Source organism: Canis lupus, chromosome 1, assembly GCF_011100685.1.
Source record: "Canis lupus familiaris isolate Mischka breed German Shepherd chromosome 1, alternate assembly UU_Cfam_GSD_1.0, whole genome shotgun sequence".
NCBI lineage: Eukaryota > Metazoa > Chordata > Mammalia > Carnivora > Canidae > Canis > Canis lupus.
This window is the reverse complement of record NC_049222.1, coordinates 62,655,473-62,666,884: the sequence shown is the minus strand read 5'-3', so window position 1 is coordinate 62,666,884 and position 11,412 is coordinate 62,655,473. Positions and strand designations below refer to the sequence as shown.

The 11,412-nt window shown below is 41.7% G+C and overlaps 1 protein-coding gene and 1 long non-coding RNA gene across 3 annotated transcripts in view; one reads left to right on the top strand and one right to left on the bottom strand.

Moving 5' to 3' along the window:
• The window catches only part of LOC111096205, a 29,048-nt gene that overhangs the window by 216 nt on the left and 17,420 nt on the right, over nt 1-11,412 (top strand). Inside the window, exons 2-3 of one of the 2 annotated variants that reach the window (XR_005353864.1) lie at nt 41-205; nt 8,221-8,319. This is a non-coding gene — a long non-coding RNA (uncharacterized LOC111096205). Of the gene's footprint in view, nt 1-40; nt 206-8,220; nt 8,320-9,552; nt 9,697-11,412 lie in introns of those variants that run through there. The other variant, XR_005353863.1, reaches the window with a different exon arrangement.
• Nucleotides 3,322-7,498, bottom strand: FABP7 (fatty acid binding protein 7). Its single transcript, XM_038526685.1, has 4 exons — nt 7,235-7,498; nt 6,645-6,817; nt 5,897-5,998; nt 3,322-3,688 (listed from the first exon to the last, which is right to left on the bottom strand). The coding sequence occupies exons 1-4, from the start codon at nt 7,305-7,307 to the stop codon at nt 3,638-3,640; spliced, it is 399 nt and encodes a 132-aa protein (XP_038382613.1). The 5' UTR covers nt 7,308-7,498; the 3' UTR covers nt 3,322-3,637.

Below are 11,412 nucleotides of genomic sequence, written 5' to 3'. Positions count from 1 at the left end.
GGGGGGGATAAGAGCCCAGCAGGTGTGTTTTCTTAAAAAGCCCTCCAGGTGACGCTGCAGTGATGCTGACGTTGGAGAGCTCGGCTCAGGGACTCCAGGTTCCAGGGCTTTTGCTTGGTTGCTCGTTGACAGCGTCTGGGCCCCGAGATGCCGGAGAAGCAGAAATAGAGCCTCTTGATCTTCCTCTTCTAAGGAATCTTCAAAGGTACTTGGCCCGACAGTGGGGCCGAGATCCCCCAGCCCGCCTCGGGTTCTTGGTTCCTTCTTTGGCCATTGATGAGGATGCTGGCCTCCTGAAGGTCACCAGCACACAGCTTCAATTTGCAGGACATGGAATTCCTCCGGAGAGGAAAATACCCTGCGGAATGACTGGCCTCATAAAAGATGCTATAAAATGTATTTGTTTCCCAGCCCAGGAAACCTTATATTATATCCCGCGTGGTTTAATTAATGGGCCACATGAAAGGGGCTTTGCAATGAATGGGAATCAAGGTGCTTCCGTTTTGTTTCATGTGCTGCCAGCGTAGTTAGGGCCTGCCTCAGTTTTAGGGTCACTCAGAGAGCCCTTCAAGAAGCAAAATGCTTCCCAGGGGTGGCAGGATGGTCTTTGGAATTTCTCAGGCCAGCCACCTCAAAGGTATGGAGGAGAAGGGACAGGGGGAAAAAATGGTCAACAGATGAGAGAGAATGACTTTAAGGACAGCACGATGACTTGTGTGTTTCTAGCCCAAACGTTTTCAAAGATGGGAAAAGGATTTTTTTAATGTGTAAAAATAGCAATTTTCGGTCCACGCCCCCCGCCCCCCCCCCCCCCCACCTATTTCAATAAGTTTTACTGGAAGTGAATTGATTGTGAAGCAGTTCAGAACCTAGGAATAAAATACCACACGCACGTGTTGAATCCTAAGCAGTGCTTGAAATCCTATAAAAGACAAAGGGTAGAAACATCATTCTCCCTTCTACTCCCTGTTTTCTTTTGTTTTCCTTTATACCTCCTCCATTAGAAGTGCAAAGCTACAGAGCCCCAACATTTTGGGTTTTCCCCTTAAGCTTGGACATGAGCTTCTAGGCCCCCATGTCCCAGGTGGAGGAGTCATTTGTTGTGAGGGAAAGCACATGTGACAGTGGGGGGGCCACGGCTTACTCATCATCCAACTGTGGATTTCACAAGACAGCCTTTACTCAAGTTTGTAGGCCCTGGGATTTCACAAACGTTTTTCCAGGGCCTGTTGGTCAAATTGCCTGTAGGCTCGGTAATTTTCCCTGTTCTATGAACTATATTAAAAACAAAAAGGGCAACCCAGAAAACTTAGGACATTGGCTGATTACTACGTGAGCCAGAATACTGCTTGAAGAAAAATGACTGGCAACTACCCTGTAAACATTTAGGAAGCAACGATATTCGTTAATTGCCTTCCCAGAAAAATGCATTTGGTCCACCATTGCAGCTCTTGATCTTTGTAATTGGAATTTTGTTTCTCATTGAGGCCACCCAAAACCCGCCCCGTTCTTCACTCCATGAGACAGTTGTTATGCAAATAAATGCCCACAGGATGCCTAATTATAATGAGCCAAAGCTACTGAATCCCCATCCTTGGCCTTGTATCTTTAAGGACAGAGAGGCCAGAGTCTGCGTTTCTACTGGAGCATAGGCTGGAATCACCAAGAGAAATCAGTCTTTCAACAGAAGCAAAGACGAAGCTGTCTGAGCAATTCAGAGCAAACTCTCTCAATGTTGTGTTTCATGCTTTTAAAGACGAAAGCATGGGGTGCCTGGGTGGCTCAGTTGGTTTAACATTGGCTCTTGGGGATGCCTGGGTGGCTCAGCGGTTTGGCGCCTGTCTTGGGCTCAGGGCCTGATGCTGGAGACCCGGGATCCAGTCCCACATCGGGCCCCCTGGGTGGAGCCTGTCTGTGTGTGTGTGTGTGTGTGTGTGTGTGTGTGTGTGTCTCATGAATAAATAAATAAAATCTTAAAAAAATTAAAAAAAAAAAACATTGGCTCTTGATCTCAGGGTTATGAGTTCAAGCCCTTACATTGGGCTCCACTCAGGGTGTGGATCCTACTGAAAAAAAAGTGTAGGGGGGTGTTGACTGTACTTTTAGGGATGGTCATCTTAGAAAATCTTTGTTGGCATTCAGTAATAATTGTATTCATATGTTAAATCCCATAGCTGTACTTTAGTTTTTCCTACTTTTCATTATAGTAACTAAAGTAATCCAATAGTCGGATAATAGTATCATGATGGTGAATTTTGTAAGTGAAAGTAAGTTTCCTCATGCTTCTTTCTGTAAGTTAATTGGGCCTTCAATGAATTTATAGAAATTTACTGAAATCACCTGGCTAATCAAAATGAATATGGCATATTTTTTTCCTGAAAAATATTTACCCTATTATCCTTCCCAGAAGAAAAAGATTTCCTAAGGAGTGGTCAGGGAAACTAAGATCTTGCCCCCCACCCCCCACCCAAGCAATATTTAAGCTGAAATGTCAATTTTTAAGAATAAATGAAGAGGAAAAATCACAAAGTTTACAGTATTGTTACTAATTATGAGAATGTGGACATGTAAACCCAATATTCAATTTCCCCTTCAGCAAAATAAAAATACTACTATCTGCCTTCATATTGTTGGTTTGGGAAAATGGATAAAAAGCATTTTATAAACAATGAAATACAGAGTAACAGTTGTTTGTGTCTACTTACAAAGGCAAACACTAATAGGCTACAAATAGATATTTATCTTCTCTTGGTCAACTCAGTTCCAAGAATGCCGCCCCCCACACACACCCAAAAAAAGGAATTTGAATGCCTTAGTTCCTTTTATGCACACTCCATTTTAGCACTCTCACTGACTTCACTGATAGTTCAGTTCAACGTACTTGTCTGGAGACACATCTTATAATCCAGGATAAAATTGACTTTCTTTTCCTATTTACCTTTCAATACGAAACTTGAATTATATGACATTTTGATTATGTAAAGTTTTGACTATATTTACCTTTTAATAAGACATTTTCATGTATATTATTTTGCTTTATCAGCCTACATGTTCCTAATAGCAGCCCAAGCCACCATTACAAGGCTCCTTTGGGTTCTTACCAATGAATTTAATTGTCACAAATTCTCTATGCAAGTCTCAACCAAATCTGTGGCATTTCCACTTTTCCTCAGGCTTCTGCTTATTTCTTTTTAATTAGTATTTTAAACAAAGCGCTTACTTTTCCACCTTTGCTTTAGACAATAAGAAAGGTTATTCTGTCTAAAACCTCCCAATGTATAATTCCCGGCCAGATTAGTAATATTAAAAACAAAGACAAAATTTCTTATGGGTGTAAGATTTTTATTCCAATTTGATTTGCATTCCAAGGGAAATTATAAAATGTATTCATTTCTTTATTTTTAAAACGTGGCCTAAAATTTTTAATATGAATTATAAAACATTATCGATTTGCAGATCAAAATTGGGCTAGTGGCAGTAAAAAGTTTTTAAGACAAGTTTTTAAAGCACCATTTTCCACCTCCACATCAAAGATAACCTTCTAGTTAGTGATCACCCATGCTGTAATAGGATAACACTGAGACTTGAGTAAACAGAAAAACCGTAGAGCTTTTCCAACCCCAGATCAGGAGCCTTTCTATGCCTTCTCATACTGGCGAACAGCAACCACATCACCAAAAGTAAGAGTCTGGAAGATGCAAAAAATAATCAAATCTTTTTACACAAGAATAACAGAAGCTAAAATGTCTAAAGATTATCATATATAATTTATATGCAAAAGCATGATGTCATTTACAGACACTAAATGCTGCATAAGCTCTTCAGTTCTTAAAAAGGAAAGAAACTTTTTTTAATTTATTGAGTGAATGCCATGTACACATTGTTCATGTCTCTAAAAGTAAAATGAAGCAAAACACTGAGATTAAGTAGATTCAGGTCAAAAGAATTCCTTTGCCTCAAATTATCGAGGAGGTGATGGAGCAAAATAGCCATCTGCTTTGAAAGTGAATGGAGTTTATAGTAGGTTTTCGTAATAGATACATTTTGAAGACTTTTTAGAAAATTGAAATCATTTTAGAAAAGGGTATTTGGAATGACTTGTTTCAAAGTCATACAAATGCTTTGGCCGGTGTGAACTTTAGCTGATGTGAACCTAGGTGTCTAGGCAGGTGTAATATGGAACATGGACTTTTATGTCAAATCTCACTGGAAGAATTGCATAAATCCTCTTTACCAAACCTAGGAGGGGGGTTTAGTGTCCATTATTTTCATGTATTGACTTGACTTTCAAGAATATAGCGTGCCCTTGTCATCCATTACTTTAATCTTTTTTGAACTCAGCCTTGACTGACCAGTCATGCATGCCAAAGCTGAGCTACCAGTGTCCTGTATTCAGGCGGGGGGGGGGGGAAATGGAGAGAAAAGCATAAAGGAGAACCTCAGATTGAATCTTCGATAAATAAATCCTTTCTTTCGGTGATCAGTGCAAAAATAAGTGGGCAAATATTTGTTCACACAAAGGGAAAACTGACTCTCTGTTCCCCATCCCACTTGAACCCATGAAAAGAACCATGAATAATGTAAGCCCTGTGTCTTAATCTAGAACAATGCTGATTGCAGCAGATAGAAGAGAAAAAAAAAATCCATTTCCTTTAATCACAAAAACAAAAAAACCCTTTGTCCATTATCCTAGAAGGAATATGTAAATCTATCCCCCCCCCCCGAAAAAACCCCCAAAATGCTATATTTGACTATCTCTCTGTCATCAAAATACCATTACTCAGTTACAAAAAGGTGCCTGGATGTTAGATTAAAACATAAAATTTTCCCCTGTTTATGATACTACCCCACCATTAGAGTTGTTGTTTTTTTAAGATTTTATGTATTTATTCATGAGAGACACAGAGAGAGGCAGAGACATAGGCAGAGAGAGATGCAGGCTCCCTGTGGGGAGCCCGATGTGGGACTCATCCCAGGACCCTGGGATCACACCCTGAGTCGAAGGAAGACGCTCAACCGCACAACCGCTCAACTGCTGAGCCACCCAGGCATCCCTGGAGTTTAATTTTTATATCATATAGTTTTTGCATGACTACCAGTATTGAACAGTCATATTTACAAGGCAACCTTATGCATCAAAAGAAAGACTGGAAAGAAGTAACATTAAGATGGTTCCCCTAAGGAGAAACTACACTTTTCTGCTATAACCTAAATTATCTGCACTGAACTCAGAGAACTTTTATGAACTAAAATATAAAATGTTTAAAAATCTCTTATTTATTACAGCAGCTGTAATTTCTCTGATATTCAGTAAGCTCGATATTCTTAGAGTTGTATCACTCCCTCTTATATATTTCCATGAATTTTTTTTAGAGATGTTATTTATTTATTTATTTATTTATTTATTTATTTGAGAAAGAGAGAGAGCATGAGAGGGAAGAGGAGCAGAGGGAGAGGGAGAGATTCACACTTGGAGCTAAGCACAGAGCCCTTCGTGAGGCTCAATCTCAGGACCCTGAGATCATGACCTGAGCTGAAACCAGGAGTCGGACGCTCAGCCAACTGAACCACCCAAGCTCCCCATGAATATTTTTATATTTAGATTTCATTTGAGGTTCAGACATTCACAGTAATCCTGCACCAATTCTTTTCACACTTTTAGCTTAGTCAATGGCAACTTTTAAAAACTATGCTGCATAGAATTTTCCTTTTTTTTTTTCTATAATTAAAGAAGCAGAGAGCCGAGTATAGTTAGCTAAGACATTTTTAATTTCTTCTGTTTTAGCCTAGGTCAGAGAGTCTTGCTGCAGATTTAATGTTATTAAAGAAGGAGATGGGAAGTGGGAGCAGGGAGTGCACAGCAAGAGGGAACAGAGGGGGGATTGCCATTACTTACCATAACCATTTTGCCATCCTTAATTTCTCTTACAAAATTTGTTTCTTTGCCATCCCACTTCTGTACATGAACAAGTTTGTCCCCATCCAGGCTAACAACAGACTGAGACCGACAACAAAATGCAGAACATAGCAAAAGGTCCAGGTTAGATTTCTGATATGAAACTCAAGTGAAGTGGTTTTTGAAGGAGTTACATAATTGAATACATGGCGATCAACTGATTATCCCATTAACGCTTATTAGTATCATATCCTCTGTTGCTTGTAGAGTCATTGTTATATAAACTCTATTCATTTAACATTTCCTTGAAATAGGTGCATCTAAATGCAAAAACGTCATCTATTAGGAATGAGAATCCTGAACAAGTACTCTCAGACCAGTCACTCGACTCTTTAAACAAAGCTTTACGAGGCAAAACTGATCAATCTGAGGCCATCGGAGAGACTAATAAACAAAATGCAATCTTTGTTTTTAAATGAACACTGTTAGCTTTCTGAAATACAGATATGAAAAAAATATATATATATAGTGAGAGACAAAGAGATTTGAGATTTGAGCGACAGCCAGTACCCACTGTTCAGAACACAACATGTGCGCACTAGAATGCAAAATGAATCCTGGCGTCCTCCCTGAATTGACGTGCCCAGAACATTCTCTCCTTCCCATCGTCTAACAAAGAGAGATGTCAGGAACCTCTCTTTTACTCCCTGCTCCCCATCCCCAGCCCAGAGAAGGAGCAGCTCCTTACCTTACAGTTTCTGTCATCTGCAGTGGTTTCATCAAACTCCTCTCCCAGGTGGAAACTAATCTCTGTGTTCTTGAACGTGCACTGAGTTCTGATCACCACTTTGTCCCCCTCCTGGCCGATGATCACGGTTGGTTTGGTCACATTTCCCACCTGCCTGGTGGCAAAGCCCACACCTGAAAAAGCAACACCGTTAGCTGGCAACTTCCAAAATAACTCGGGGGGCAGGACTCGGCTTTCCTATCCTGGAATCCAGGCCCGCCGAGCCTCAGTGTCAGTAGGACACGTTCAGCCCCTGAATCAGAACCTGCAGCCCCTGAGCTGTAAGGACTTGCGGGTGCTTAACTGGATGCACAGTGATAAGAGGAGAGAAAACACAAAGGTAGAGAAGCTTGGCCTCCTGCAGAGTAGTGGCTCCATTATTCAGCCCCAGGCAGGAAGGCAGGGGAAGGCCTCCTGAAAACCCCCCTGTGGGAAGCACAGAGGCCAGCATTTGATGATGGCAGTGGGATGTGTCCTGGCCACTTGCCCATCTAGTGGGAGCTACAGAAGCTGCAGGTTAAGAGGAGCACAGCCCCCCTCTCTCTACCTACCTAGAGCCTTCATGTACTCATCAAAGTTCTGGCTGTCAGTCAGCTTCCAGGTAGCACAGAAAGCCTCCACCATCCTTGCCCTCTCCGGTAGCCCCGACGGCCGTTCAAGAGACAGGAGGGGGGCCTCTGGGTCTTCTTGCCACTGCAATGCCCAAGACCCCTTTGCACCCCGCAGCAGCTCCCGCCTTCTTATTTGGAGCCGAAGCAGGCAGAAAGCCAAGGATTTGAATGGCAAACACACCCTCCCCGTGTCCCCCTTTCTCAGGAGGCTGTCGCCCTGGGGAAGGGGGGTGGGAGGGTGGGAAGGGGGGGCTCAAGCGAGGTTCCAATCCGCTCGGTGATTGGCTCAGGCCACTGGGTTAGCAGAGTAGGGCGAGCTCCTCCCTATCCCCCTCTACAATCCTGCTGCTGAGAAAGCTCTGCAAGGATTCAATGGGGCTGGAGGCAGGGCATGGGGGAAATGAGAGAGGGTCTTTTAGGTTCAGCTCGAGAACTTGGCAAAGGCGATGCCAGACTGTGCAGGAAGAAAAAGATGCACAATAGGACATTCAGATTGATTTCCGTTCGTGGCAAAGTGGGTTACAAATGAGGACCCCCTTTAAGGAAAACCATTGAGATGCCAGGCTTTTCAGACAAAGGAGGCTGAATAGTGTCTTTTCTTTTCTCTCATATTTACGGGGAGGGCAAAACACAAGCTAGAATATGCCAAACGAGAAAAAGGGGGGGTAGGGGTGGGGGTGGAAATGCCTTCCCTGGATTGTGCAGCTAGAAGGCTACTCTGACTGAGTATCAATGGGATACTAACTAACTTTGGCCTCTTCCCAACGCAAACTGGGTGAATTTAAAGATCCATTGTCCTTTCTAAGAATCCGAGAGCCAGACTGAAATGGAAAATGGACCGAAGGAGGAGTATGGTTAGGATTCACTAATGAGGTTCAAAGTAAAGAAATGCTCTTTTTTTCTCTCTCTCTCTCTCTCTCCAACAGATTATAGAATCCATGTGGAAAAACAACATAACATGATTTAATAAGATTTTTGAATGACCTGCACGGTAGGACCTTTTGATTTCCTGAGGCCACGTCTATGTAAGTACCATCCGTATCTCAGTTGGGAGTTAACCAACACGGGTAGGGCAGGAATTGGAGGAGCGATGGGAATCAGAAGAGTTTTGGCTGTACTTGTTCTGATTCAGGGTCCTCCCCCCCCCCCCCCCCCCCCCCCCCCCCGCCAAATAGCAACACACCTCAAGAGTTCTAAGTAGAGTGTTTAGCAGAGAGGTCTCTGCAACTCCCCTTCCCCCAGAGGTTCTTCCTGTTTTCCTTAATTCAGACTCCCCATGAAAAATAGATTCCCTGGTTTTCAAAGGGATGAAACAGGGGGATCTGATTTGGCAATTCCTGCTCCCTTCTGTCTCCCTGCATTTAAACCTCAGCCCACCGTCAAATACAAGAGACAAAGCTCAGAACATGTCTTGTTCCACTGCCAGCTCCAAGACTCTGATGCCTCAAAGATCCCTCAAAAGTGCTCAGTTAGCAGAAATGTAATCTTTCCCCATACCTGGTCTTTCTCTAGTTTTCACCATGTTTGTGAATGGCCCCATCAGCCACCCCACTGCACAAGCCAGAAAACCTGGAATCATTTCTAACACTTTATTCCCTAAAACCAAAGTCAGTGTCAAGGCCTATCTACTTTGCTTCCTGAATATTTGTGCAGTTGTCATCCACCTTTTGTCTCTACAACCACCATCTTCAGTCAAGCAGGCACCGTCTTTTACTAGTCCTGTTCATGTGGGAAGCAAAGGCAGGAGAAAAACTATTAAATTTCCTTATTCTTTACAGCCCCTTGACACGTCCTTAAAATAGGCAGAGTGACCTTCCTCCAGAAACCCAGCTTTCCTCCATGTTAATATTTTGCTAAGGGCAAGAGGTTAAGGCCTGAACCCCAGATTCTGTAAATTATTTAACAATTAAAAATTCCTTTGGAAACTTCCTTTATCTCACATATTGGCAGTCATCCCCCAAGCATATGACCCACCGATACATATCTGAAGGGTTTCATGACTATTTTTACTAAACAGTAATAAATGACCTTTTCCTAACAGTAGCTAGCTCCCTCAAGATCCCGGAAACCCTGCTTCCAAAATTCTTTAAAAACTTACGTTACGCATAACCCCCTCCCAATTTGAAAGTATCTAATGGGCCCCTCCTCAGGACCTTGTTGCAGCTCTTCCTGCCCAGGAGTCCTGTCCCCATGCCTTAATAAAACCACCTTTTTGCACTAAAATCGTCTCAAGAATTCTTTCTTGGCTTTAGGCTTTAAACCCTACCATCATTCCTACATCACTATGGCAACAGCGTCTCAACAGTTCTTCCTTCAGCCATGCCTGATTTCCAATTCTTTCCCTACACTGGAGCCTGAATGACCTCTTAAAATACGAATCTGCATCTTCCTAGTGACAAATGGTGTTTAGACTCTTTTCATGGGCTTCTCTGCTATTTGTATATCTTCTTTGGTGAAGTGACTGTTCAAATCTTTTGTCCATTTTTAACTGGGTTGTTTGTCTTAGTGCTACTGAATTATAGAGTCCTCTATATATTCTAGACAAAAAAGCATTTGTTTCCTCATTTTCTTCATTGTTTTGATTGTGATAATGGTTTCGTGGGTGTGTCAAAATTTATCAGGTATATACATTGAATATGTGCAGCCGATTTTATGCTGAATATAGCACAGTCAAGCCATCTTAAAGAATCTAAATCTTATCTTGTTCCTCTCCTGACTTCACATGACTTTCTCCCACCCTCAGGTTAGACGAAATTTCTAACATTTCCTATACCTGGCCTGCCCCTAACATTTATAGGACTCAGACTAAGAATTCAAAGGGAGGTTGAGATGCCGTTATGTCTAAACAATAAAAGTTATAGATCCAATGATGCCTGCAGTCTGACCAGCATCCCAGGTAGGACTCATAGCCTAGGCCTGCACCCTTTCCCAACAGGTCATCCTATGGTTCCCTGCAGGCCTGAGCACTAGCACAGATCTGGTGAGGTAGGCAGGCAGATGCTGGTCTGGAATCCCCTAAACTTGGGTCAGGGACTAACTTGGACTTGGTATTATACTGACATGACTAAAGATGCCAGAGGCCACTATGAAAAAGCCTGCAAAGAAACCAACCCAGAGAAAGCAAAGCATATATGGCCAGACCCTTTCGACACCAACTGGGCCTTTGAACCAACTCCCTACAGCTAGCCCCATCTATGACCTTTTCATAAACTCTTTTTTTTTTTTTTTTTTTGCTAAATCTAAATGACTAATCCATTATGCAAACCATCCTATGGTAGAGGTTCTTAGACCAAGTTATTTTGTAACATCAAAATACTCCTATACGTCCCATTTAATAAAACATGTTAAAGTTCATAGAATGTTTAAATATTACTCTAAAATACAAATAAACCATTTCTTTTTCATCGTCCAAGAATGTAAGGTCATTGAAAGCAAGGCCCATGTATTATACATACATATTCACCTTAGCCCCTTATAGATCATAGTGCTGAAATTATTCATCCATACTCATTTATTTCTTCTACTCTTTATATAAGATATAAGCTTCTGATGACATACTAATTTTAACTTGAAGCATATGTTCTGTAATTCTGATTCTTTTCATATCTTATATAAATCATAAAGACCCAGCAATTTAGAGATAATTTTTTGGTTGTGTATTAATTCAGTGTGAAGCAAGAGAATGTTGCTATACACGTGTCTATAGTAAAAACTTAAGGAAAAGCCACTTGATGATGTTATAACTCTGTAAACTGACACATTTAATGTTACCATTTTTAATTGTTTAAGATGTATTAGATTTATATCTAAGCATGTTTGCTTTCAAATAATAGATTATTTGCTCAGCTTATTGACAGTTTTAATAGATGAGAAAGTGAAAGAATAGAGAGGAGACTGTGTTGTGCTAAAAATAATTCAACTAATACATATTTTTTCCAATTTTCCTACACTTGTGAGCAATTTATGATTTTGCTATGGCTTTAATAATACAAATGCACCCACAGGCTTTAAGAAGGAAATACTGTGGGATCCCTGGGTGGCGCAGTGGTTTAGCGCCTGCCTTTGGCCCAGGGCGCGATCCTGGAGACCCGGGATCGAATCCCACATCGGGCTCTCGG